This window comes from Brienomyrus brachyistius, chromosome 12 (assembly GCF_023856365.1).
Source record: "Brienomyrus brachyistius isolate T26 chromosome 12, BBRACH_0.4, whole genome shotgun sequence".
Lineage (NCBI taxonomy): Eukaryota > Metazoa > Chordata > Actinopteri > Osteoglossiformes > Mormyridae > Brienomyrus > Brienomyrus brachyistius.
Window position 1 is genome coordinate 4,141,365 of NC_064544.1, and position 27,405 is coordinate 4,168,769.

Genomic DNA, 27,405 nt, shown 5'->3' on the forward strand with positions numbered 1-27,405 from the left:
AACAGATGCAAACAGAAGGACAGACACATCTGTGATTCCCTTGTTTGCTGTGTTAATACCCATCCTAATTAACTAATTTTTACTTTACCTGCTTTACAAAACCTTCCAGCTCCCAGAGAGAAATAAGTAAAACACAGAACACATAGAAATAGCAGAGTAGAGCTGAATGCCTAGACACAACCTTGCTCATGAAGACCACTTTCTGCTAAGCATCCAGTTACCTGCATGACTCATGGGGGGAATGTAAATCGTCCACAGATCCGGTAAAGCGCTGATGACCTCAGAGCAAATCCCACCTCCCCGCCCACTGCCATCCAAGAGCAAACACTCAGCTTTAACACGCATGCTTTAAAAGCAGGGAACTGCTATAATACAAAGTGAACTCACATTTACAAGCGCAAACATTTTCCCTGCCCTCTGTTAGTACAGCGCTCAGAGTGTTTGGGAAGACAAACGCGCCTTGACCTGTGCTTTGAATCCTGCACCTCTCGCTCTCCTAATCTCCTGAGGATATTTACAAAGAAAAGATTGCGATGGAATGTCTGCCAAAAGGCCTTGGCTATTTATTTAAACTGCCTTAAATCAGACCATGTAGGAGATCTAAGGCCAGCAATCCGTCTGTCTTTGTCATTATGCTTTATTGTGTCTCACGCTATGATTTTTCTGGTGTAATACTGAGGTTTCTGCTTATCTTCCCTTGCATCAGCATTCAATTTATGGCCAACTGCGCTCGCATGGTTAGCATCTTCAGGAAAGCGTTGGGGGGGGGGGGGGGGGGTTTGCCGCTGAACTGTGGACCCCTGAAGTACTATTCTTCCCCCTGCGATTGCAAAGTAATGCCTCTCCTCCACTGCCTTCTGGCCTTTTCTGTTTGATATTTTGCCGCCAACTGGGATGGGGAGGGGGGTGTCCCCCTTGGTATATTTTTCCGGCCACCACCCCTCATTAGCCCAGCCCACCGGGAAATTTCCAGAACCTGATGACCAGTCCGCATGTTTGTGTACCAGGCTGAAAACATTCTTATTCCACAATGCTAATCAATGTCGATACTTCAACTTTTATTTTTTACAGTCTTTCACTTGCAGATTTTTATTACACATATTTTAATTGCATTTTACTTATGCTTTTAAATTCTCCACATAATGATTGTTATTATTTGATCTTATTTTATTTAAAGCACTTTGAATGGCCGCTGCATTTGAAAATAAACAAACTTGCCTCGCCTTGTACACGTGCGTGAAGTGTGAACAAACAAACTATCTCTGCCAGAACTATCTATGTGGAAAGGAGTTTCATAAAAATAATCGGATCGAGCTGAATTGAATTAGCTTGCAATGTTATGAAACCTACCCGGTTTCATTAGCTTTAGCGTCAGGCACTGAAATGCACCGTTTCACCCTAACCCTGATTGCACAGTTGCAATCTTATTGCTTAATAAATTTTTTGGCCTGTTCCTTGGTGCTAAATGCCTGGGTTGTTTTCGTTGCTGTGGTGTTTGCACCCACATTTGGAAAAACTCGCGTCTACTCCAGTTCATACATCTCTGACAAGACCTGACAGGACCTCAGATGCCATCAGCGAACAGGCGGCGTACTTTTCGTCACATCTCCTGGCTTTCCCTCCCTTTTTCCCTTCTCTTCTCTGCTCCTCCTCTCAGACTGTCCACATAGGCCTTGCTTCATTTCGATAAAAATAGATATTATAACCACAGATTCTAACGGCAGCTATCCATGTGTGTAAATAAAACTGTAGATATCCCCGCTGCCAAGAACATGCTGACGTGGACGTCTCTCGCATCCCCAGCACGTCCGGCACAGTGCGTCACTAAATACGGAAGCAAATTCCGACCCTTTCGTAAGGTGGTTGCTGTTTTCCCGGTAAGGATCTGAGTTTCGTGTCTCTCTCCTGTGCATTTTCTGACAATAATTATCCTTCTTCCGTTTGCACAAGCCTGCTGCAAAACCTTTTACGCGTGAAATCTGACTAGGAAATAAAAAGCTAGCTGAGGCATTGTTGTCACGTAGGGCACGAGACGAGGGACACCCCCGGACAGGATGCCAGTCCGTCACTGGCCATGGGTAGACATTCAAACATAATCGTCAGTTTAGGGATGTTTCATGCACCTGACAGCACATCTTTAGGCTGCAGGAGCAAAGAGCACAGCAAGGTGGAGAATCTGTAAACTCCAGAGACTGAGGGCAGGGTGGCATCAAACCGCCAAGCCTGCAGGGACGGTGCTGCTCTCCGGCTCGGTAATAAGCTACAGTGTTTGGCCAGGTTCCCCACAATTGCTTGACAGGTCTGATTGGTGTTGGATTGTGATTGTCATGCTGCCCATTTAATCTCTGCTCTTCGCAGGTCCCTGAGGTCATCAGTACACTGAAGCAGGTGGGAAAGAATGTCCCGGAAGCCGAGGTCCGCGTCAGAGGGGCTGCTGGAGAGGACGGCATCGCACCTGCCAAGAAGTTTGAAGTCCGATTCCGGGGGCGTGTCAGCGTAGAGAACAATAACACCCCTCCATCTCTCATCGACGAGTGTGTCGATTGGCTAGCGCTGGACGGTGGGCCGGACTTAAGGGCCAAGCCCTTACCCAGGACGAGTGACCACACTGTGGACTTGGCCAAAATGGCCACCCAGATCCGGCTCCTCTTCCAGCCAACCTCCAGGTCGGCACCGGAGAAAACGGCTTGGGTGAGGGAGGCTGGGACTACAGGATCTCCACGCAGAGGACAGGAAACTGCAGAGCATCATCAGGGTGACACCAGCAGGTCTGGGTTGACCCAACCCACCCTCACCGTGGAAAACCGCCCAGTGCTACTCATGGTAGGCCGTGATCCTCACACACAAAAGCGAATAATAACATCTAAGCTACACTTCCCCTCGTAAATTCAAACATCCAGAGAATTTAATTGAATAAAGGGACAGGTTTCTAATGCTGGTTGCCATTGGGAAATGCCCTGGTCCAATGAGCACCCAGCAGTCATGTGTGGGGTGATGCGATTGGCTCTGTGATAAATGAATAGAGGGTGAGGTATGTAATGTTGGTTGCCAGTGGCGACGACTTTCGTCCAATGAACGCCCAGCAGTTCTGTGTGGGGTTATGCAATTAGCTCTGTTAACTTGAGGCAGAGCCATTGGGGACGTGACAAGCTGGAGCTCACAGCAGGTATCCGCAGCTTCCTGGGAGGTGCACAGTCCCTGCCAGTTCAGACACAGAGTCTGGGACCCAGTAATATCTGGATAAATCCTGACATGTCTACTTGACTCCGTCGTTTCATGCCTGCTTTATTTTCCTCCAGCTAGTTTATGAGGAAAGTAAGAATGGCTTGAATTTGTTTATCTTCCCTGTGAGGTAAACTGGGACGCTACATTTTAACAGCTCAAATTAACTGGCCCCACCAACATTCCTGTTGGATTCCAGATCTTAAAAGTCTCAGACTCTGGGAGCTGTAGGTAAGGTGTGGGGGAAATCCTCAGTGCAGGTCCTGTGGCCGCATACACTGGGAAATAGCAGGCATTGCTTGCCAGGTAACAGCTGTGCCTGTACGTTTGGAAAAAGGAGTCACTGGCCTGCTAAGTTAGGCATGGTAGGTTTGAGTCACAGCAGCAGGAACATTTTCCCTGTATATGGATCTGTGGGTTAGGTCTTTGGGCCTCTGATTGGAAGGTTGCTGGTTCAAATCCCATGCTTAGTAAAATATCTGTATCTTCATTGGGACCTTCAGCAAGGCCCTTTACCCCCTGAAAATGCTCTAGGGGGCCTAGATGAAGGGGGCTGACCCTACGCTCAGACCTCAAGCTTCACTCTCGCCTGTCAGTGTTTTACAAAGGAGAGTATGATGGGATTTGTGAAAGCTACGAAATTTGAATGCACCTGTCCTCACAGTTTTACAAATGACAACTAAAGCTTAATTTCACTTTGCGCTATTGTTAATGTGCATTGGGAGGTGTGTGTGTGTACAGTCCGCCCTCATGTATCGCGGTTAATCAGTTCCATACTCTACCACGATAAGTGAATTTCCACGAAGTAGGATTCTTTATTTATAAATCTAATATTTTCGTAGTTACAGCATAGAAAACCTGTTTACGACCTTCTAAATATGGTTTTAACATTATTAGGCATGAAATAACACCCTCTAGTCAGCATTACTGTTATGATTACTGGACTCGGAACAGGGAGACGAGGAATCAGGATCGCAGGGTTTATTCGGAATCACTCCAAATGCAGGACACAGGAAGATGTAACATCAAAACGTCAATGACAGACCTGGGGTTACAGACTCTGACGCGGACTTAAATACACCGAAGGAATCAAACTGATAGAAAACAGCTGGTCACAATCGGGGCTGCACATGTGGTTAATAAGGGGGCATGGCTAATAAGGGGGCATGGCACACAGGAGGATTGTACAGGCAGGTCATGACAATTACACTCGTATTACCCAATGTATTAGACAAGAAGAGAAAATAAGACATATTAGATGTTACAAATATCATATTATTATTATTGTACATTTAATTACGAAGAGCAAAGATGCTTCCAATGCATAGCGATGTATAATTTTCTCGATCAACTTTTTTATGAATATCCAAAAAAACGCAATAGACTGAAGCTGCGAAAGTCGAAGCGCAAGGTGGCGAGGGACGACTGTATAACCGCTTGGACTTCCGATAAACGTGAAGGAATGACTCCCCCCCCCCCCCCCCCCCCGGAAAACATGGGCATCCTCAAGGATGTTTAGATAAGTATCCGGTCTTGTGCCTGAGCTGATATACTCCTCTGCGTTTCTGCTGGGGGAGGACCGAGAGCGTCCTTTTGTTATGTAACTGCGTGGCGAAGCATAACTGTGAGATGGTGTATTTGTTCACTGCTGAACAAACACTTGGGATTCTAGGCGGCTCACGGGGCAGGATCTCCTGTTTTCCCAGTTTGCTGTTTCCTTTATTGCTCCCTTTCTCATTCTTTTCACTGTTATTATCTGCCAATAGCAATGCACCACCTTACACTTCCTAAGCCTCCGTCCTTAATATACATCTTGCAAGACCACCTGCCACAATGGAAGCATATTCTACCTAAATTTACTTCTTCTGTAACCCATATAAGCAAGGAGGTGATTTGTTCATCAAGGTGCCTTTTCGCTTTTACATCCATGCTATCTCTACACTCTACACAGTTTCAGGCTAGTATTGTCCACAATTAGACATGGCCCCCATACTGTCTTCACTCAGGCCCCCATACTGTCTTCATTTAGGTCCCCATGCTGTCTTCATTCAGGCCCCCATGCTGTCTTCATTCAGGCCCCCATGCTGTCTTCATTCAGGCCCCCTTGCTGTCTTCATTCAGGCCTCCATACTGTCTTCATTCAGGCCTCCATGCTGTCTTCATTCAGGCCCCCATACTGTCTTCATTCAGGCCCCCATACTGTCTTCATTCAGGCCCCCATGCTGTCTTCATTCAGGCCCCCTTGCTGTCTTCATTCAGGCCCCCATACTGTCTTCATTCAGGCCTCCATACTGTCTTCACTCAGGCCCCCATGCTGTCTTCATTCAGGCCCCCTTGCTGTCTTCATTCAGGCCTCCATACTGTCTTCATTCAGGCCCCCTTGCTGTCTTCATTCAGGCCTCCATACTGTCTTCACTCAGGCCCCCATGCTGTCTTCATTCAGGCCCCCTTGCTGTCTTCATTCAGGCCTCCATACTGTCTTCATTCAGGCCTCCATACTGTCTTCATTCAGGCCCCCATGCTGTCTTCATTCAGGCCCCCATGCTGTCTTCATTCAGGCCCCCATGCTGTCTTCATTCAGGTCCCCTTGTTGTCTTCATTCAGGTCCCCATGCTGTCTTCATTCAGGCCCCCATGCTGTCTTCATTCAGGCCCCCTTGCTGTCTTCATTCAGGCCTCCATACTGTCTTCATTCAGGCCCCCATGCTGTCTTCATTCAGGCCCCCATGTTGTCTTCATTCAGGCCCCCATGCTGTCTTCATTCAGGCCCCCATGCTGTCTTCATTCAGGTCCCCTTGCTGTCTTCATTCAGGCCCCCATGCTGTCTTCATTCAGGTCCCCTTGTTGTCTTCATTCAGGTCCCCATGCTGTCTTCATTAAGATCCCTGAGCTGTCTTCATTTATTTCCCTGTTCATTCGATTCAAAAGCTCATATTCACGTTGTTAACGCATTGCAGTGTTCACCCAGGCTAAATGGTTCTGGAAAATCCAGATAGATGGGGAATTAAAGTTAGCCTAAATCGAATTTAGTCATTTAGGGTTGCAAATGAATGAGAAGAAGCTGCTTCAGCCTGCGAGAGTGGTGGAGAAACACGAGGCCTGGATCATATCCGCCAGGGATCTGCTCGTCAGATATTGTGCCTATTAAAATACGGAACCTTCAAAGTTACAGAAATCGGGTTTGTATAAAATAACTAACGTTCTGTCATAGTTTTGCTGCACATGAACAGGAAACCATGCTGGCTACATGGACATGGTGGATGCAGCTCGCTCAGGCCGAGCATGGAGGTCCTAACCTCCTACTGTGTAATTCTTTGTCCCTGACTCAGTGACACCCCCATCTTAGCTGGACGTTTTTCTCCATAATTCTTTTCTCTCTCTGTCTTGGACCTTGGGATGGCTGTTATCAGTGAATGTGATTCCCTTGTATCTTCTTGCTGTGATCATCTGCGTCACTCACATCCAGCTGGGGGCGCTATCTTTGATTGGCTGGTGAGTTCATGGCGATAACAGGGATATGTTCTTGAGCGATGCCCTGGGAATGTGGTTGGGTTCAAGGTGTGGCATCATGGTTCCAAGCGTATGTGACAGAGCTGGAGATAGTTGGTCTTCAGCGTGGAAGAGCTGCAGTTAGTGGCTCCCCAGAGTGGCTCCCCAGACATTTACAGGTGTCAATGTGGCAATTTGTAGGTCCAGCGATTTTTCCAACTTCAGCAACAGCTTCCTGCCCAGGATGCTAAATGCTCTGCTGTCCCATACCTGTCCTCCCCCAGGACTGCTCATTTTAACCTCATTATTTATCTATTTATTGTTACGTATTTTCTGTATTTATGCCGCACTTTTATGCCGCTCTGTTATATGTTTATAAACCCCTGTGTCCAGCCCCCGTTACACACCATCCTGAGTTTTGTACTTTAAGTCCAGTGAAAACCCTCTTTGCTGCCTGTATGTTGCACTGTACTCCTGGGGGAACATTATTTTGTACCACTGTATACCTGAGTATGGATGGTATGACAATAAAGGCCATTTGACTCGACTTGACTTGACTTGACTTGACTTGATTGTTACCAGGCTGGGTAAATAACTATGCAGGATGTCATCTGAAATCAGTGCCTGTTGTTGGTCATATTTTTAAGAATTAAAGGCTGTTCCATCGCCGTTTTCAAAGTCAAGCTCTGCTTGAATGAAAATGTGACATGACACAGTTTTTGTGGTTTTCTGAACATGGGCATTAGGAAGTATGAATATGTTTTTTTTTTCTTTTTTGCAGATTGGCCAATCTCAGATTTATATCATGAATCCTGACACCAAGAAAGTGGCCATTGAAAGGAACTTCAGTGAAATGTCCTTCTGCTCTCAGGTCTGCTCATTTCAGTTCAGTGAAATGTCCTTCAGCTCTCAAACTGGTCCATTTCAGTTCAGTGAAATGTCCTTCTGCTCTCAGCTCTGTCCATTGCAGTTTAGTGAAATGTCATTCTCTTCTCATGTCTGTCCATCAAAATTTTGTTAAATATCCTTCTGCTCTCAAATTGGTCAATTTCAGTTCAGTAAAATGTCTTTCTGCTCGCAGACTGGTAAATTTCAGTTCAATTCCACAAGAAAGCATCATTCAATATTGTCAAAGTGCAACATGAAAATATATACTACTGGAGTATTACATCTATGGAAGTAGAGTTCTCTCACTTTCAAATGGCTTGTAAATGGTTGGTGAAGCAATACGATGCTGGTTAAAGAACAGGGCAGATGACATCCCTAGAGGGTGTCAACTGTTGTACCTTAGGACCTAGAGCCTAACCTAAACCATATTTAAACCATGATGACAAGCAGGAGTTCCTGTATTGACAAAAAAACACAACTTGTTTTGCTTTAGCTGGGGACTGTTTTGCTGATATGAAAAACTGAACTTCCCTTTTAAACTCAGCAGACAATGCAGGTGCCTCATTTGTCCTTGTAGTATAAATAGGAAAACACAGCTCCATAAATTTTTTTTTTAAATATCACATGATAAGCACATAATACAGGATGTATTCTTAAAAAGAGGTATTAAAAACAAGCTGTTTCTCTTTATTCGGGAAATGAAAACAGGGGACAGATATAAAGCTCTGATAAGAGAATATTGTGAAGAATGTAGCAGGTTTATAGCAGTTCAGAGCAGTTCGGGAGACGCTGTGAAAGTGCAGGGAGGGCCCACAGCGACAGCAACCATGGAAGAGATATCTTCCTAAGGTCTGATTTAACACGGACTGCAACATAATTCATAGAATACGGAATGAGACAAACGGCTTTTAATAAAAGCTGTGAATTTCATGACATGATTCTATCTAGAAGCATATACTTCTTTCTGTTAGGATTTAATTAGGCATAAATATATTTATGTTATAACTGGAGGAACAGACGGCAGCACGCAGATAATGGGAAATGACCCACAGCTCATAGCAGTATTTGCTTTTACATAAAACTGTATAGTTTGTAAAGCAAGGACAACATGCAGTTCACAGTTTAAGCATTCGGTTTGAAAATTAAACATCTCATGCTGTGAAGTAACAGACCGCAGTGATTCTGGCTAGGAAGGCCCTGGACCATGTGACCAGCCGCTTCAGTCCTTCCTCTGAGTAACAGGGAGGCTGGCACAGGTGCTGGAAGACCCCTGTGGTGACTGACCTGTATCTGTCCTCGTCCTCCCCAGGGAATCAGACACCTGGATCACTTTGGGTTTGTCTGCAGGGAGCCCCAAGAGAGCGCCACCTGGCGGCGGGTCTGCTACATCTTTCAGTGCCATGCAGGCCCCCAGGTGAGGATGACGGTTGGCCTTGGGCGCCCAACTGTCTGACCCCCACCACACCAAATTAATGTGTTATAATTAATGCATATATAGTATTTTTTCCCCACTTGTTAACTTAATTATCTTACTCTAATTTCTCATCCACACGCCTCGTGCAGGTGGATGAGATCATGCTCACTTTGAAACAGGCATTCTCTGCAGCCACCCCACCTCCAAGTCCAAGGACCCAAAGCCTTTCATGCTGCCCTGTGCAGCAAATGCACCAGCTCTGTGACAGGATACAAGGTCAGATTACTTCCTGCAGTACTTTCCATGCTTTTTTGAAAAGCACCTTTCAGTCATAATACAAAATTGATCTTACATTTTTCAAAATAGGTATCCCAATAATTATTTTACTCTGTAAGTCAGTCACACACAACTCCAATCACATACACATTATTTAGCATATTTGGCCCTTCGCTAATTAATAGCGAGCCAGATACCAAACTGCACCGGCAGCCCTTTCTTGTCCTTCGATGACGCGTCGTGTGAGGACGGACCTACATCTCCCAGCTACCGGTGCCACACAGTAACGTTGCTTGTGAGAGCCGCTCGAGACCAACGTGGCGTCTGAAAGAGCAGCGTGCTGACTCCAGCCACCACACTCCTCTGCGTCCAGGTCTGCAGCCGACGAGCGCCAAGCTAGAGCTCCAGAAGCACATAGCTACCCTGGACAGCAATCATCAGGCTTCCATTCTCGAGAGTGCCCTGGTAGGTCCATCAGCACTGTCATGTGACCTAAACACCACTGTCATGTGACCTAAACACCACTGTCATGTGACCTAAACACCACTGTCATGTGACCTTCATACCCATCCTGCTGTTGTCACCTCTCGCACACCGAGAGGTTCTGGAAGATGACATAGTAACAGCGGTGTAAAAATCCTTGCCTGTTAGTTCCATGGCTTGGAAATTGATGCACTGCAGTGTCAGCATGAAACCCTCTAACTCTGTTTTACCTGTCTGCAGTTAATTAATATTACATTTAAAAATCTGGCTTTGGTTATAACAAGAAGTGACTTTTTTTCTCCTTTTCTTCCTCGATTTACTTTAAATCACTTATTTTGATTTGTATTTATATCAAATTGTCATTATTACACAACTGTTTTAATGGGAACAGTAGTCCTTAAACCACAAAGGGTTAGATATCCAGTATATCGTTAAAATATCGTTGGTTTTACATCTTCATGAAACCATACAACATATTAACGAAGAGTTTTTATGAGCAACAGCGACCTCTAGTGGAGGTTAACGTTAACCAACAAGAAGTTGCATTTTTTTCCTCGCTACTCAAACGCTAAACTCGGTTGTGCATTTAGTTTCAGGTGTGAGTGCTGCGCATTAACGTTAATTTCTCTGTATGTATGTGTGTCCTTGTTTGTCTGCAGAGGTCAAAACCCAAAACAGCGCAGGAGGAGACTGAGGCTCTGCTATCCAGCCTGCGCCGTTTTTATGAAGAGCGACAGAAAGCCCACCAGAACAACCCCAACGGCGTTCTCACACAGGTGGGGGCTGCACCACGTCCCAGGAGGGCGCCGGAATGCTGGAGTGCTGCGGCTGTGAGGCTTGAGCGTTGCGTTATGTAGATGCACCGAGCTTTCTGCATTAATACATTAATCATGAATAGTGGCAGGGATTTTCCGGTAGCTTCACTGCATAGTAAAGGCTACATTTCCTCAGAGAAAAGAGTGTTTTCTCATTATTGCTTATTTAGATTTTCTTCTTTCCATAAGCGGGTGCAGTTTCACTGGTGTGGTAGCAGCAAACACTATCATTCTATCTAGCTTCTGTTTTGATGTTGTCATGGTTCCCTGTTCAAGTTTGTGCTCAGATCTCAGACAGCTGGCATACAAAAGACGCCAGAGTCAATAAGTCACAGCTCACATGCAGTTTGCAGAGACCATGGGGGGTGCTGTGAAGGCTCGCGAGAGGAGCGGTGAGGCGCACGGCGAGCGGCAGAAAAGGCCCCTGAGTGAACCGCTGGAGATCCTGTGGAAGGTGGGTCGACCTCTTAGGGACGCTGCCTTTAAACGGGAACTTATACAGCAAGTCTGCCCAACAGGCCACACCCACTAACTCAGCCCCGCCCCTTCCTGCTGCAGCTAATTATGTGCTTGCAGTTTAGTTGATTAATTTAACCAGCCTGAGGAAGAGAACAATATATGGAGTATTTCCACATGTTCAGTGGGAGTTTTGGGAACAACTGGTTTTGGCTGGTTTAGTTTTAGCTGAGCCAGTTGCTTTTTTAGCATGCTAGCATTAGGAGCAGCGCCTCCTCCCCTGCGTGTATCTGTGTGCTCCGCAGGGCAGCGCCTCCTCACCGCTGTGTATCTGTGCGCTCCGCAGGGCAGCGCCTCCTCACCGCTGTGTATCTGTGCGCTCCGCAGGGCAGCGCCTCCTCACCGCTGTGTATCTGTGCGCTCCGCAGGGCAGCGCCTCCTCACCGCTGTGTATCTGTGCGCTCCGCAGGGCAGCGCCTCCTCACCGCTGTGTATCTGTGCGCTCCGCAGGGCAGCGCCTCCTCACCGCTGTGTGTCCGTGTGCTCCGCAGGGCAGCGCCTCCTCACCGCTGTGTATCTGTGTGCTCCGCAGGGCAGCAGCACTTCCTGGGCCACCGTCTGCAGCAGCGGAGAGGGCGAGTCAGTGAGCTGCCCCCCCAGCCCCCCCACCTATGCCATCCCATCCGGTTCTGGCGGTTTCTCCAGCCCCACCCAGGTTCAGTTTAGGTTACTGGCACCAGCAGAGCCACCTGTCCACACGCTGAGAGTAGCGATGTGCTCATATAGCCGTTAGCCTGCCGTTTGGCAGATATAACCCTACTGACATGTCTATGATTAAAACTTAATGCAAGTCCATGATTAAGCTAAATACAACTCTGTAAATATTAAGGAACCACAGCAACATTCTTATGTGTTAAATATACTTTTTTTTGCAAACTGCAGCCTGGTTCTTCTGTTTCTCATTGATAAAGGCCCCCTTCCTTGTTTTATGGGACTTCAGTCCCTTACAAACGTGTCCTAGCTGTGCACTTCACACCGCTTAATGTTTTGCATTCTTTTTGAAGGTTACTTGCGGTCGTTCTCCGAATTATGAGGCCCTCTCAGATAAGTTGATGGTCATCTCTGACCTCTGATCTCTGCCTGGCTGGTTACTGCCAGTGCCACTGCGCACTGCGGTCTTAAAAATGTCGAGCCTGGAAGCAGCTCGCCACCCAGTGCAGCCTTCCGCCAGCAGATCCAGAATTAAACCAGCGTATATGTCTGTATATCTATCACAAGACTCTGTCAGCACAGATTGCTATATACTACATTCAGAGGCAGGTGTGTTTTCTTTGTGGAGCTCCACTCAAAGTCACTTCAGTGTAATGACTGCTTGTGGCCAATAGGGGGCCCCAAAACCTTGTTTGGAGTGCTGGTAACTGCTAGCTACATAGATATTATGGTAAATGTAATGTTAACAGGCTGGATCTGATTGCCTAAAATCATAAGGGATTCTTATGTTCGTCTTTTGTCTGTCCTAGGAGAATGCACTGGAAGGGCCCCTGAGCCTCCAGGCCCCCCACTCCTACTCATCCAAGGGTGACTCCACCCAAAAATACTCCCCATCCAGAGGCTACCAGCAGCTGGGGTTTCGGCACCGGGCCAGCACCTACAGTCACCCAGCTCAGCGCCACAATCCCAGATCCGATGCCTGGCAAGCGTTTGTCACGTCGGTCAAACCCAGACTGAGGCATAACTCCGTGAGCACCGACAGCCCCTGTCACGGCTGGTAAGATCCCATGGCTCAGGCAGTGACCCATTTATGAACTGCTGTGCCTGGTTTTCAGACTGAGATGTATGCGTATTGCTAGTATAAATTTCAATACAAGGAAGTGCATATTTAACTGGTCAGAGCAGTAATAATAGTGCAAGATAAACCCAAAATATCTAAGAACTTCAATGAAGCATATGGAAATAAAATCTTATTATCAAGAATTACAAATAGTCATTATTAATATCAGTAGGAGAATTTGCTACTAAGTGAACTTATGCATAGGAAATTCACTCTTGACTAACAGCAAAATGTAAAGATATCTAGCGACCTCTGGTGGCAGGATGGTATATAGTTCAGGAAATCACTGTGGTCTGAAAGGCAGCGCGTAAATATTTGCGAGATTTCCAGTTAGAGATAAAATCACTGCGCGAGCCACAACGTCATACGGTCACAGTGAGAAACATTACTTGTACACAAAAACAGTTATCCATCTGAAGTGATATCTGGTTCGCTAATGAATCCTTCTTTTGAACCATTTTTTTTTCAGTGAATCGGTCAAACCGGTTTTCAAATTTAAAAGAATCTTTTAGGGTTTTGTACATCCACGCAATAAAAATATATTTGACAAATTGTTATACAAAAACACGCAATCTTTTTTATTCACATAATTATATTTGCTTTTCATAGACTGCCTGTAGCCACGTTGCCTTCATGCTCCTCTGCAGACTGTAATCTGCATCTGTGCTGCATGGCTGCTGTGCTTGATGTATGTTCTGACACAATTAAATAGTGCTCTCTGATCAAAAAAAGGGCTCAAAGCATTTCCCAAAGTAAGCCAACAGCATCATCTAGCAGTGTCTGAAAATACAGCAAATGGTTCATGGAGCATCGTTTCGTCATGAATACAATAACACCGTAATCTTGAAATTACAAACTTGAGTTACAAACTCAGAAAACAACCATACACAAAATAAACGAAAGAGTAATAATAATGTATGTCTGGACAAATGAAAAAACCCAATAGCCCTAAGTTGTAGAGTCGCATATTCTCCCACTGGAAATGTATATTTTAGTATGTGATCTTGGGGAATGCAAGGTTTTTAAGGGTCACGTTGTAATAGGGCTGATTCCTTTATCTGTACTTTAAAATTTATCCCCCTCTCCCTCGGTCAGTGTGAATTAGATCTCAGCATTTAACATGGAATATTTCAATATATTCTAAGCATGAAGTAGACCCTATAGGGTTTGACATGCACCTTTGCTGAATAGCTCTCTGTTAGCGGAGAGGTGACCCTCCTGTCCGTATCCCCAGCGACATGCCGGATCCCTCCGGCCTGGACGCCGTCGGGGACTCTGACGACAGCTCTCACCATCACGCCGTGCCCTGGAGGCAGAAGATCTTCCTAAGGGTGGCTGCATCCCAGAGGCCCTGTAGTGCCCCTCCCAGATACACTAGTAAGTTCAGACGGGTGTCGGAAGTTCGTAGCGCCGGGCATGGATGGGTGGGGCCGGAATGCAGCGTCTGTGGGCGCGGCTGCGGAGGATGCGGTGCCTCGGGGTTCCGTGCGCGCAGGGAGTGCTGGCTTCCCAGGCGGATCGGGTGGTAAGGTGCGCCCGAACAAAGATGACTTTCACAGATGGAAGCCGGTGCGAGGGCATGTGGGTTTTCCGCGGGATTCGCCGCAGGCCCTGGGTCTGCACAATGCGGCGCGTTGTCCGTGCCGGAGTCCCTCGACGTCTCCGAGATAGCAGCGGAGACCGAGCCGTGCCACGGAGCATTCCTGAGAGGTGAACGCAGGGTCATCTTAACACAGGCAGGCAATAAATGCTGCCCATGACCGCGATTCGAAAGCACTGCTAACCTGCACATGCAAATAAGGCCTTCCAGGAAGCCTACCTTTTATAATGCCGTAATAATAGTAATAATAGTAATGTTATCAATATCAAAAAAAATGTAAGATGTAAGTTTATCATGCAACAAATACAAGTCCGTACGAAAGACACAGTAACACAAATAATATAATGCACGATAAATGAGTTACTTCAAATTCCTGCAGGGAGTTTTTTTTTTGTTTGTTTGAAAAAACAAGCTGTCATGGTCCTATTGACATTCAATCGACGGCTTTTAACGACGTGATACTGAGGGCACTTTTACTGTAACAACATATCGCACAGTGTCTGCTTTCTGAGCTGCACTTACAGGGAACTGTCATTCACCTCCCTGCTTAGACACGTTGCAGGTTTAGCCTCTGGTGGCAGCTCTCGCCTGCCTCTGGAACTGCGTTTTGTTACAACTTTTGTGTAATTTTGATTTTGTTATGATCTAGGTGATTTGTGTCTCAGCCAGACCGTAATTTCGATTCAACCCATATTTACATTGTGTTTAGCGTTTCTGAGTGTGCCTTTCTACTCCTAAAATTGGAGGTTTTGGGATTTAATCTGTTGTTTGACAGTCCCTGTGGCTACTGTGCCCCACCCGCTGGACATGAACAGGCTCACCTGCAGCTTCTATTGATTCTCAGCTGAAGGCCAAATTGACTCCACCCTTAAAGGCTGCTGTACCTCTGTATTCCTCTAAGACGTATAAAGTGACACGCGATTATGTGGATTATCGCAGTGAAAGCCGGCGGCTTATTTAGCATTAGCTGCGTAGATTTGCGGCAGCATTGAAATTAATCTTTAATTACACCGGTGCCAGAGGTATAAAAGATAAATTGTCGACTCTGAGCGCACAGCAAAGTCGACACACCCTGTCCTGCCTCAGAGACCTTGTTGCCTAGGGTTCGACGGACCTGCTTCCCTATACAGGACCCGGATCGCTACCTGCGGGCAGTCGTGTGATTGAGTGGTGGGCAGAGGCTGGGTGTGCCGGTCGAGCCCAAACAAAGCGTGTCAAACAGCAGAACAAAAAGACAGCATCTAAATCCTGCCGAAGAAAGGCTCTGTGGGAGTGGTGCTACCTCTCGTCTTTGCCTGCTTCACAAAAACTTTTATAAAGGGCGTAAGTCATGTTAATAAGGATCTGTGTATTTCAACCCAGTTTCTTGGTTGAGGAGTTATTGTAACGTGTCAAGTCACCAAACAAGGTGCGATTGTCATCAAGTTGCACAAACTCATGCGTATATTGGAATGTTTATTGCAAACACAGGGCTGATTTGAGGAGAGGTTTTAAATTGACACACTTTGCTGGTATGAAAACATCAACATAATTTAAAGATAATTTTCTTTGGCAGCCTAAGACTTTTGCACAGGACTGGACTTGTGGTGGCAGTTTTGTTCACCGAGCTGTTTACAAGTATTTTGACTTAAGTCTTAATAATCGTTTATTGGAATATTTGTAAGGAATTCAGAATTCTTCTTCGTGTTTCAGATGTGTAGCTGTCTGCCCGGTGAATCGCGGCAGGGCCATGGCTGGCTGCCCAGGACGCAGCGTGGTGCTAAAGAAGCGCAGAGCTGATCACCTCTCGCAAGCTCTGCCACAGACCAGAAGCTAGACACTTGCTAGTGATGGACTGTGATCGCTGCATCGTCCCAGCACTGAAACAGCATCACGCTTAAACGCCGTCCTCACAGAAGTTAGGCGTAGCTTGTGGTTATGACCTACTCTGGTCCTGGTCTTCCTGGCCATCAGAATGGAGATGGTTTTTAATCTGTGTGCTTTGTACTGTGGCACCAGGGCAAGACTCAAGTTCCAGGAATACTCCTGGAACCCGGAGTAAAGGGTGGAGGTGCGGGTGGTGCGGCTTAGTAGGTTGGTGTTTTGTGCCTGTGATCGGAAGGTTGCCAGTTTGAATCCCTGTATTGGCAGAGTGATGTCACCTTCGGGCCCTTGAGCAGGGCCCTTAACCCAGACTGGCTCCAGGGATACACTCACCCGACTGTGTTGGCTGAAATAATAAAAATGTAAATGAATGACTCAGAGATTAGTAGCACTTTCTACCATATGTAGCGTTTGCTTGTCCTTCCTGTGATGTTTAGGTTTCCGCTGGGAGCGCTCATTCCTACCTGCACTCGGAAAGCCCGAGAACAGGCAGTGGGCATTTTATACATATATTACAGTCTTTAGTGCGTGTGGATGGGTATCCCATCCAGGATGCATTGTGGGAGATGCTCCACGCTCCCCACATTTTTGTATTGGATAACTGGATGTACATTCCCCCCGGGATTTGGTGTGAGTCTTTACATCTTGCCGGTACACGCCCTTTTCCATTTGCAGTCTTTATCTCCCCATCACGATGTTGGCATTCGTTGCATGCCATCTGCCATATAAACCTTCAGCTTAACGCTTCCCTCTCAGCAAACAAACCCGTGCCACTTTAATGGCTGAACCTCACAGGCATCCAATGGAGTTGGGGTTTGCTTATCACATGATCAGCTACGTGCAGGTCAAAACATTCTGAATCTGCCGTAACCTTCACGAAACACTATATGTGTGATACAGCAGCGTTTTTTTCCTCTTAGTCTAGATCAAAAATTCCTGCAATGCCATTTTCACTCATTAAGGAGTTTTTTTTTTGTTTATAAAATGACCATGAAGATGGTTTGCGTGATCGTTAACGGGAAAGAATGTGTTACGAATGTCATTTTATTCGTAATTCTTTGTAGTGCAATAAAGAAAAAATCACTGTGGATTTCCCAGCAGATGCGTATGAATTTGAAAAGTTGGGCAGTCTCACAGTAGTACAATGGGTGGCGCTGCTGCCTCAAACCTCCACGGTTGGGGGTTCGAATCCCCCCCTTTGCGCTGTGTATGTAATTTGCATGTGCTTTCTCTGTTATTCAGGTTTTCTTTTACAGCATGCAGTTAGAGTAGCATCGGTTTGCAGCCCGATTGGCTGGCATCTTGTCCAGGGATCTTGCTTCCTTATATAACGTCCAGGGCCGTCTCTCCTGACCCTGTGCAGGATAAGATCTTGCAAAATGGATAAAAGTTACTCCACCAGAATGATGACATTTTATTTCAGCATGTTCCGTGGATAATTTCAGAGATTAAATCTAAGACTCTTTATTTTCAGATAGCCACCTATTATGGGTTATCTGCTTACCTGTCACTGTGTCCAAGACAGGAACCTTCCAGAAACTGGGTATTTGCCCTCTTCGTGTTGACTCAGTGGGGAGCTCAGTGCTTTCTTCTCCTCCCCCTACAGCCGGTGGACCCTCTGTGGAGGGAGGGGGCAGCTCGGAGGGTGGAGTGTCCTTCAGGGAGGCTGACGAGGGTCCGGCGAGGCGGAGGGGGTCTCTCATGAGGGAGCGCTGGAGGAAGGCCATCTTGCAGCAGATCCTGCTGCTGAGGATGGAGCAGGAGAACCAGAAGCTGCAAGGTGAGTGTGGAATGGGTGATGGGGACAGGATGGGGTTGTGGAGATGGAGGAGGCTTCTGCGAGGTTCCTTTGGTTCCTCAAACACCACCAAGCGCCTAAAGTCCATGCAGATAGAGATCAATGGCCGTAGATGTGGGTATCTAAGAATGTTCCCTTTAACTGCCCCAGGCGTAGCGCCCAGAAGTGCATGCCGGAAGTGATGATCGAAATGGCAATAATCTCACCCAACATAACCTCATTTCAACCATTTCCGCCAGAATACACAGCGACAACACATATTGTTACAGAAGTGTTTTGAAGGCACTTCTGTAATCCCAGAATTTCCCTCTGCAATCGGTAAAGTCAATCTTAATGTTAAGAGAGTCCGAGGTCGATGACGTTGGAGGATGGCGTCACCTCCGATCTGCTGATCACCTCCGACCTGCTGATCACCTCGCCCTTCCCCAGCTGGGTTTTCCCAGCCCACATTTTTCCGCCTGGGCCTTCAAAGAGAGTTGCCAGTGTTGGAAAGGCCTGACTGGTGACTCATTGACCCTATATGTACTGTCCCAATAGAGAAGATCTTAGAGGAGATCTTACCTCGAGCAGGCAGACACAGAGGAGACAAGGAAGCAGGTCTTACCATTCAGGACATGTGGACCATAATTATGTCATCCATCTTGTGACGTTTTCTTTGCTTGATTCTTAGCGATATCAGTTCTTCCTGGTGCCTGATCACAGGGCGGTTCCCGTTTGATGATGGTCTCCTTTTGTGGGCGGCTGTTTTTCGTTCTAGATTTCTTTCTGTCCTGTCAAAACAATCCATTAAAAATCAGCAGAGCAAGAGGGACTATGCGTCAGTGCACCCCCTGGCATCCTAGATTCTCATGTAGCCCAAGTGAAAAAATACAATTTCCTGTAGCAGTATTTTAGTGAAGAGCTGTTGTGTTACACCTCCTGGTTTGGGGGGTTTGGTGTGTGCCACTGAAGCTGCCGTGTTTTTTCTAGAGTAACCAGGAACTGTTCCAGGTGCAGATGTTCTCCATAATTTCTCTCCATTTTGGCAGGCCAGTTACGTCAGTCCTCTGGAGAACCAGAAAGCCTTGGTTCCTCAGATGCGGTCATCATCAAGTTCTTGCAGATAAAGAACAATTCACATAGATGTCCCTATCTGAGAATCTCAAACTGTCCTACATCAGACCTGGATGTGGCACCGAGAGGTGCCAGTAGGTAGCAGTGATAGAAATGACAATAATCTCACCTTCCATCTTTCTATTTCCAGTATAACTAGGTGCCCCGCATATCATGTACATGTCCTTGAAGGTACCTTGCAGTCACAGAGGAGTGTCAGTAGGGTAACGATAGCATCTGTCATATCCCCAAAAAAAGATCAGAGGGAAGGGAGGCCTGGTGACTCCATGGAGGAAGATTCGGAAGAAGATCTGAGGTCTTTCATTGGCCATGTGCATGCCTATTTGTTCAGACACACCTGGTACAAGACTAGAGCACAAACCAAGTGATAAATAAACAACAGAGGTGCGATGGTTCACATAACGTGCAGGTGTGAGTAATAACTGTTGATGATGTGGGTGGCGGTAAAAAGCTGTTCTACTGCTATTCATCATCTGCTCCTCAATGTTCTGGTGCCCCAAAAACGTCCTACTAGACTCTAGGAGTGAGAGCAGCTCCTGTTCCTGTGTATTAATCACTCGATGGTTCACGTTAACGTTGTAATAATGATATAAACCTTCTGTGTATTGGTACCGCAAAGCATGTTAATTTCTTTCTTCAGTGTTGGTGTCAAATGAGTTCTGTACACCCCGGTATGCTTTAAATATTCGGATTTGACCGGAACTTTCCGGAAGCCTGAGCTTTGCCGGCCATTAAACCAGCCCTCACGGGCTCCTAACCAACACCTTGTTCCCAAGCCTCCGAGAGTGACCTCCAGAACAAGCGGCTGAAGCTGGGTTATGAGGAGCTCACGCCGTGCTTGAAGGACGTCACCGTGGTGTGGGAGCAGATGCTGGGGACCCCAGGGAGAACCAAAGTCCAGTTTGACATGGAAAAGATCCACGGCGCCGTGTGGCAGGGTAAGGATGAGCGGAGATGGACCAACTTTCTACCGGATGGTTTTTTTGCCAAATGGTGTCAGCAAAATATTTAGCATGAAGAAAACTCTTGAATGTGTGTTCCTTAGCTGTGCAGAACCTCATGCTTGGTCCACCAGTCCTAATTGTTTACAGAAACACAAAAGCCTGACTTGTCATATTCTCCGAGACAGAGGCAGAAATTCGATACTCAATTGGTTATAGCTGAAGAGCAGCAATATCTTTATTACGCACTGAAATTGCTTCTTGTGCGGTCAAGTATCAAGTGGTATCATTTTTCCGAAACTGGATGTAAGCCTAAACGTCGGCAGGCACGGAATCCAGAGAGCCGAAAGCCATGAGAAAGTCTCGAGTGACAGTCGTAACTCAAGACGGGATACAGAGAGCTGCGGTGAAAGCATGGCTACCGAAAACATAGCCTTCTCTGGCGTGTCACCCCTGGGCAGGCGTCCCCAAGAGCCACCGGGGCGAGATCTGGAGGTTCCTCTCGGAGCAGCACTTCCTGAGACAGCGGATCCCCTGCCGCCACGCCGGTCGGGACGCCCCGTACAGAGACCTCCTCGGGCAGTTCACTACCCAACAGCATGCCATCCTCATCGATCTAGGTGAAGAGAACACACTCTGGAACAGGGGCACCCATAAGGGGGAAGTAAGGGGAAGACATTTGGGGGCTCAGACACTAGGAGGCACCCATGAGTGTGTGAACATGGATTTCTTTAGGGGCCCAGACATGCATTTGTGTAGCCCTGCCAAGACAGACAGACATCGACTTGGCATGACCCTAACCCTAACCCTAACCCTAAGCTGTGTGCCACATTCTACAGCTGTGATGCAGTCAAAGAACATGTTATTTAAATTTGTGTTCTGCAAATTCTGCACTTCCGAGGAATAGCGTAATTCTGCAATAAAGCTTTAAGCTATAAATTTACAAAGGTGTCATTCCATTATCTAAAATGCAGCACTGTCTGGGTGATAAAGGATTGTTTCCCTGTCATTAGTGGACAGCATAATTGTATCTCCAAATGACTTTTTTTTTCCATTTGTGCTTAAGGTCGGACTTTCCCCACGCACCCTTACTTCTCGGCTAAGCATGGCTTGGGCCAGCGATCCCTTTACAACCTGCTAAAGGCCTACTCACTGCTGGACTCTGAGGTGGGATACTGCCAGGGCCTGAGCTTCGTAGCTGGGGTTCTTTTGCTGCACATGGATGAGGAGGAGGCCTTCAGCATGCTCACCTTCCTGATGTACGACTTGGGGCTGCGCAAACAATACCGGCCGGACATGATTATCCTCCAGGTAGGACCGTGTTCCTTCAGCTGCTTAAACTTTCATGCTCATTCTTGCTCCGTCTGTTGGCTATTCTCACGTTCCAGAGTCCAGAGTATGAATCTTTTGGCCTCGAGGGACCAGAGCTGTAAAAATTCTCCTCTGCTGGCCAAATTATGACCTCTATCGTCTCCTCAACCCCAGATCCAGATGTACCAGCTGTCCCGGCTGCTCCATGACTACCACCGAGAGCTCTACTGCCACCTGGAGAAGCACAACATCGGGCCCAGCCTGTATGCCACTCCCTGGTTCCTCACCATCTTCGCTTCGCATTTCCCCCTGGGCTTCGTGGCGCGTGTCTTCGGTACGTTTTCCCCAAGCATCTTTGTTTTCCGGATTTCACTTTCTCTCCTTTGCTTTGACGTCTTTACCGCGGAAGGTGCCAAGGGTCAGGTCTGACGAGCTGCTCCGGGCGCCTTGATTCTGCCGCCTGGCCATTGTTGTGATACAAAAGGTCCCATTGAAACCCTGACATACCTTTGAGGTTGTGGATAAATTCTGAAATGCGATGTTGTGTGGGTCTCAAATGTGATTGTGCTGCGGTATCTCTGTCTGTTTTCATTTTGGTTTTCCAGAGAATTTGCACAGCCCTAAAAAGATACGGATCTAAAAAGAGTTTAAGGCGCACGTCCGTAAGCCCTACATGCATGCATTCACAAAATGCGAGATATTTCTTATACAGGTACAACATGCAGTAAAATGAAAATCTGCATGTTCCTGAGAGGATTTTCAGAATTAAGGTTACATTAAATTAAATATATAAGTGGGTATGTAGTTGGCTCAGAACAAAGGCTGTATGGCTATTGAAAATTAAAATGAAAGTGATTCTTTTGATCTGTTGTTTGCTCTTTCTCCAGACATGCTGCTCCTCCAGGGCTCGGAGGCTATCTTTAAGGTGGCCCTGAGTCTTCTGGGGAGTCATAAGCCACTAATCATGCAGCAAAACAGCCTGGAAGCCATCGTGGACTTCATCAAGTCCACCCTGCCCAAGCTGGGCTTGGTGCAGATGGAGAAGACCATCAATCAGGTACTCGCAACATTCTCCTGTAACACAGCAGAATGGGACCTACATGGAGCTTTAACGTCTGTAACAAATGAAAAGTCGAATGCGTTAGAAGTGCAGCTTCTGGTGAAGTGAGAGCACGTTTCAGCTTCAGGTACATAAGCTACACGCTGATGAGTCAGAACATCATGACCGTCCCCACGTTGACTGGCTTGTAAAAACAGCGCATGTCAAGGTCTAGGTTAACCTTGCCGTTTGAAATGCTCTGACCCAGTCTTCTGGCCATAATGTTTTGGCCCTTGTCAGAGTCACTCAGATCTTCATCCCTGACCATTTCTTCTGCATTCAACCTGTAGACTCTAAGTGCCGAATGTTTGATTACGTCTAATGTATCCCACACTGTTTTTATGAGATAGTCAACATCATTTGTGTCACATGGGTGAAGTGAAAGTGAGTAATTGTCAATGTTGACACACAAAAGCACGACAATGGAACGCGTCCTCTCCATTTATCCCATACGTGACATCATGACATAGCAGGGGGCAGCTAATTCAGCGCCCGGGGAGCAGAACTTGGGGACGGTACCTTGGTCAGGATACCTCAGAGGTACCTTAAGGGTTGAGGATTGAAACCAGCAACCTTTCAATCACAAGTGTGCTTCCCTACCCATCAGACCACCACTGCCCCAGTGGTGCCCCATGTTCAGATGGAGGTGGACATAATGTTTTGGCTCATCGATATATAGCCCGAGTGTTAGCACACTTATAAACTTTGTGTGAACTGTGGCTTTGGAGAGGTTTGTGTGGAGCATGGGGTAATGTGTGGATGTACAGGATGTGTTTGCGACTCTGCCACGTCCAGAATATTGTGGATTCAAGCAGAGTACTCATATCAGTGTTGAGTAACGCTCTTAAGTGTAACTGCTGCAGGGACCCAGGCTCACCTCATTCGTGTGTCACTTTGAACAAAAGCCTCTGTTAAATAAATAAAGGCATCTTCTATTTATCTGGAGTGTGTGGGACACTGGCATGACAGATGTGACAGCACCTGGGGATGTTATCGCCGTGTTTCTCCATGCTCAAGGTCCTTTGTGCGGATGAAGAATGCCGGAAATTTCAGAATTTTTCTTGTTAAGGAGGCAAGTTCACATTTTCAGGATTCGTCATGCGAGAAATTTGTAGATGATCCACGCATAATTAAACAGGTTTGTCTGCTGGCATAATAAACCTGTGTACCTGTCTGTCCTCATTTTTGCTTCCCATCACCAATACTTGTTACACCGGCAGGCTTGGTGGAAAGGCCATCCACGGTGAGGCTCTCAGACAAAGGGGCTGCACAGACGCTACTTACGTACGAGATACGTTCCGAATGGCCGTTCGTAACTTGAAATGTTCGTAAGTCATTATTCAACATCATTTTTAGGGTATACAGAATTACTAAGAACTAGGACGCTGGGAGTACGCACGCTACGCTGCTGGGAGTAACGGCCAGAAGTGGTACTGGGCGGAACTGGGCCGCAGAAAAAAAAAATTGTTGCAAACAGGAAACGGGAGCCCAATGAACACAATTTGGACTTACAGTCCTCTTCGTTGATATGTCTCAAAGTTCGTAAGTTGAAAGTTCGTAAGTAGAGGAGCGTCTGTATTATAAACTGAACAGAGGGACCATGAAGGATCAGAACAAACAGGGAACATAAGGCAAACAGACCAGGAGCAAAACCACACAGCAAAAATATCAACTAACACAAAGACACTCAATGAACGACTGAAGATTGAAGCATGGGTAGGCACTTATATACACAGATAATTAGAGACAGGTGGGGGCAGTTAATAATCACTCGAGACTAAGAACAGTGGCCTGTACTAAGAAGTGGGGTTACTGGCTTATCGGGGTAACTTGTTGGATTTAAGGTACCACAGCTCAAATCGACTTCATATTCGTTCACTTACATTTTGACCAGACTACCTTAAATCCAGTTACTCCAGTTACTCCGCTTCGTAGTACAGGCCACAGGTGTAGGTAATCAGGCCCTAATGGATCAAACACCAAGGGAGACTAGAGCAACAATGGTAACCAAACAAATCAAGGAACAGTATAGAAATATACCAACACAGCAATAAAGCAAGAACAAAAGGGAGCCTGAATGACGCAGCCCCTCTCTTAGCTCATTAAACCACGCAGCAAACTGGGGATCAGCAGAACACACCAGCCTGTATGCCACTCCCTGGTTCCTCACCATCTTCGCTTCGCATTTCCCCCTGGGCTTCGTGGCACGCGTCTTCGGCGCGCTTTTCCCAAGCACCTTTGCTTTCTCGCACACTTCTCTTTCTCGCATTTGCTTTGACGTCTTTTCCGTGGAATGTGCCAACGGTCAGGTCTGACGAGCTTGATTGCCCACCCATATGTGAAGTAGGTAGGTCGATAGTGTTTTCCTCAAAATCAAGCAGAGTCGACCTAAGATATTTTGCCACGAGTTAAAACTGGGCCTAAGAGACCCGATTTTGGTTAAAACTCAATTTTGATAAAATATCAACGTACAGTGTTTTCCATTCATATGGCAGCATGGTTGATGAGTGTGTAAAAATGCTGAAGTGCGGTGCAAAGAATGCAGGAATAAATACAATATGCGCAACACAATACAATAAGGGTGGTGAGTTATTTACATTATGTGGTAATGACGGAGTAGCAGTGCTACTGAGCTGAGGTATCTGGTTCAGTTGTTCATGAGAGTGGTGGCTTGTGGGAAGACGCCACCTTCGTGCCTGTTTGCTCTGGTGCACAGAGATGTGTTGCTGAATAGCTTCTTGTGAAGGGGCAGGTCTGAGTTCCGCAGTGTTGGGTCGTTGGACGCCAGAGTGTCGTACTTCTCAGAGTCGTACTTCTTAAGACTTATTGGTCTTCTCCGTTTGGGGGCTGATGTCCACCGGACCTGCCTCAACCAGCCTCCACTCCGGGCTCTGCTCTCTGAACTTGTAAATAAAGAGTTAGTAGTTTGGCTTGTTAGCTAAATCAGCCAGGTATTCTTAAAATACCGTTTGAGATGTCTCATATCTCACCAAGTCAATGAATGGTCCTGAGCAGGGGCTGCATTTTGTGTGTACGGGATCTTCTATGAGATTCCCACTACTCTGCTAGCCAGCTAAGTTAGCACATTTATTTAGCCAGTGAGGTCACACTGCAGCTCCTCGGTCCACTGGATTTCATTGGCCCTCACACACCATTGAGCCTTGGTCTCTCCTGTTGGGGGCAGGTGTTGGAGATGGATCTGTCCAAGCAGCTACAGGCCTATGAGGTGGAGTATCACGTGCTGCAGGACCAACTTTTAGAAGCCCCTGCCTCGCTCAGCCAGCAGCAGAGGACAGCCCAACTGGAGAGGGCCAACCGGTGCCTGCGGCAGCAGAACTTGGACCTGCTGGAAGAGCTTCAGGTGCTGCTCTCGGCTCTGCCACCTTTGCTCTCCTTCAGAACCCTAGCTCTGCTATTGCCTTACCTCCTCCTGTCCTGCAGGTGGCGCACGCCAAGCTGGACTCGCTAGAGACAAATGTGGCAGAGCTCTTGAGCCGTGAGGGGGACCTGCATCAGAAGATCAGGGCTCTTGAGCTCGAGAGAGACTCCCTGCTGAAGACGGTGGCACAGCTACAGGCCGAGTGCTGGGATCACGCCCCAGCTAATGGAGACCCTCTGGATGCGTAGCTCTGGCCACATCACCAGACTGTGTCCCCAGTAACCCCAGCACCTGCTCCCAGTCCCAGAGGGTTCCAGAAGGTTGTGCAAACTGCTCTGTTGGGGACAAACCTACTTTCATAGAGTAGGAGTTCCCAGCCTTTTCATGTCCACAGACTGGCTCACACTGTACAACAATTGCAGTGACAGACAAAATAAAACCAAAGGGGTATAAAGTGAACAAAAATATGCGACAGATTGCGTATTTTCCTGGATCGCAACAATTTATTCTTCAGTATGGGACGATCCTGTAATGTATGGGACAGATGGCAACTCTACCAACGGCGTTCCATGGCCTGGTTACTGTATGACCTCAGCCATGTCAGATTGTCGAAGAATCAATGATCAATGATAGACTGCAAAGGCAACAAATGGATGTTTCCTTGACCAGGCCTTTGGGCTCATTCTCTGCTTTGTGCGAATATCACTGTAAAGTGCCAATCTTATCAATGCAAACACCTCTAAGTTTACACGTTGATGTATATGGTCAGATGTCGTTTTATAAGTGAATAACTGCAGTGTTTGTGATCCTTTCATGTTCTTTGTTTCCAGAGACAACAAGCCTTACAGCACAAAATACAAAATGTCCTCATTCTAATTGTGGAATTTATGCCTTAAACTGATTAGAAACACCTCTGCATGTTTTGACAGAAACGTGCATTTTCCAGCTGCATATCTATTACATGCTTGTAGGGGAGATAGAGCCGATTCCAGGCAGTACAGGGTACGAGGTATCAAGGAGAAGATATCAGTCCATCACCGGGCATGAGGTAGGGACACCCCAGACAGGAAGCCAACCCAACACCGGGCTTGAGGTAGGGACACCCCAGACAGGAAGCCAATTCAACACCGGGCATGAGGTAGGGACACCCCAGACAGGAAGCCAACCCAACACCGGGCATGAGGTAGGGACACCCCAGACAGGAAGCCAACCCAACACCGGGCTTGAGGTAGGGACACCCCAGACAGGAAGCCAACCCAACACCGGGCATGAGGTAGGGACACCCCAGACAGGAAGCCAACCCAACACCGAGCATGAGGTAGGGACACCCCAGACAGGAAGCCAACCCAACACCGGGCATGAGGTAGGGACACCCCAGACAGGAAGCCAATCCAACACCGGACATGAGGTAGGGACACCCCAGACAGG

At 47.0% G+C, this 27,405-nt stretch overlaps 1 protein-coding gene across 1 annotated transcript in view; it reads left to right on the top strand.

Moving 5' to 3' along the window:
* Nucleotides 1-26,853, top strand: part of LOC125704481 (TBC1 domain family member 1-like) — a 30,034-nt gene extending 3,181 nt beyond the window's left edge. Inside the window, exons 2-19 of the mRNA XM_048970064.1 lie at nt 2,359-2,823; nt 7,492-7,581; nt 8,908-9,012; nt 9,162-9,288; nt 9,662-9,753; nt 10,431-10,547; nt 10,933-11,040; nt 11,635-11,757; nt 12,563-12,810; nt 14,108-14,250; nt 17,943-18,116; nt 20,024-20,185; nt 20,650-20,808; nt 21,255-21,499; nt 21,674-21,833; nt 22,387-22,556; nt 25,783-25,959; nt 26,040-26,853. Of these exons, the coding sequence (XP_048826021.1) occupies nt 2,359-2,823; nt 7,492-7,581; nt 8,908-9,012; nt 9,162-9,288; nt 9,662-9,753; nt 10,431-10,547; nt 10,933-11,040; nt 11,635-11,757; nt 12,563-12,810; nt 14,108-14,250; nt 17,943-18,116; nt 20,024-20,185; nt 20,650-20,808; nt 21,255-21,499; nt 21,674-21,833; nt 22,387-22,556; nt 25,783-25,959; nt 26,040-26,225 (3,051 nt within the window). The 3' untranslated portion in view covers nt 26,226-26,853. The remainder of the gene's footprint in view (nt 1-2,358; nt 2,824-7,491; nt 7,582-8,907; nt 9,013-9,161; nt 9,289-9,661; nt 9,754-10,430; nt 10,548-10,932; nt 11,041-11,634; nt 11,758-12,562; nt 12,811-14,107; nt 14,251-17,942; nt 18,117-20,023; nt 20,186-20,649; nt 20,809-21,254; nt 21,500-21,673; nt 21,834-22,386; nt 22,557-25,782; nt 25,960-26,039) is intronic.
* Nucleotides 26,854-27,405: the final 552 nt, after the last annotated feature.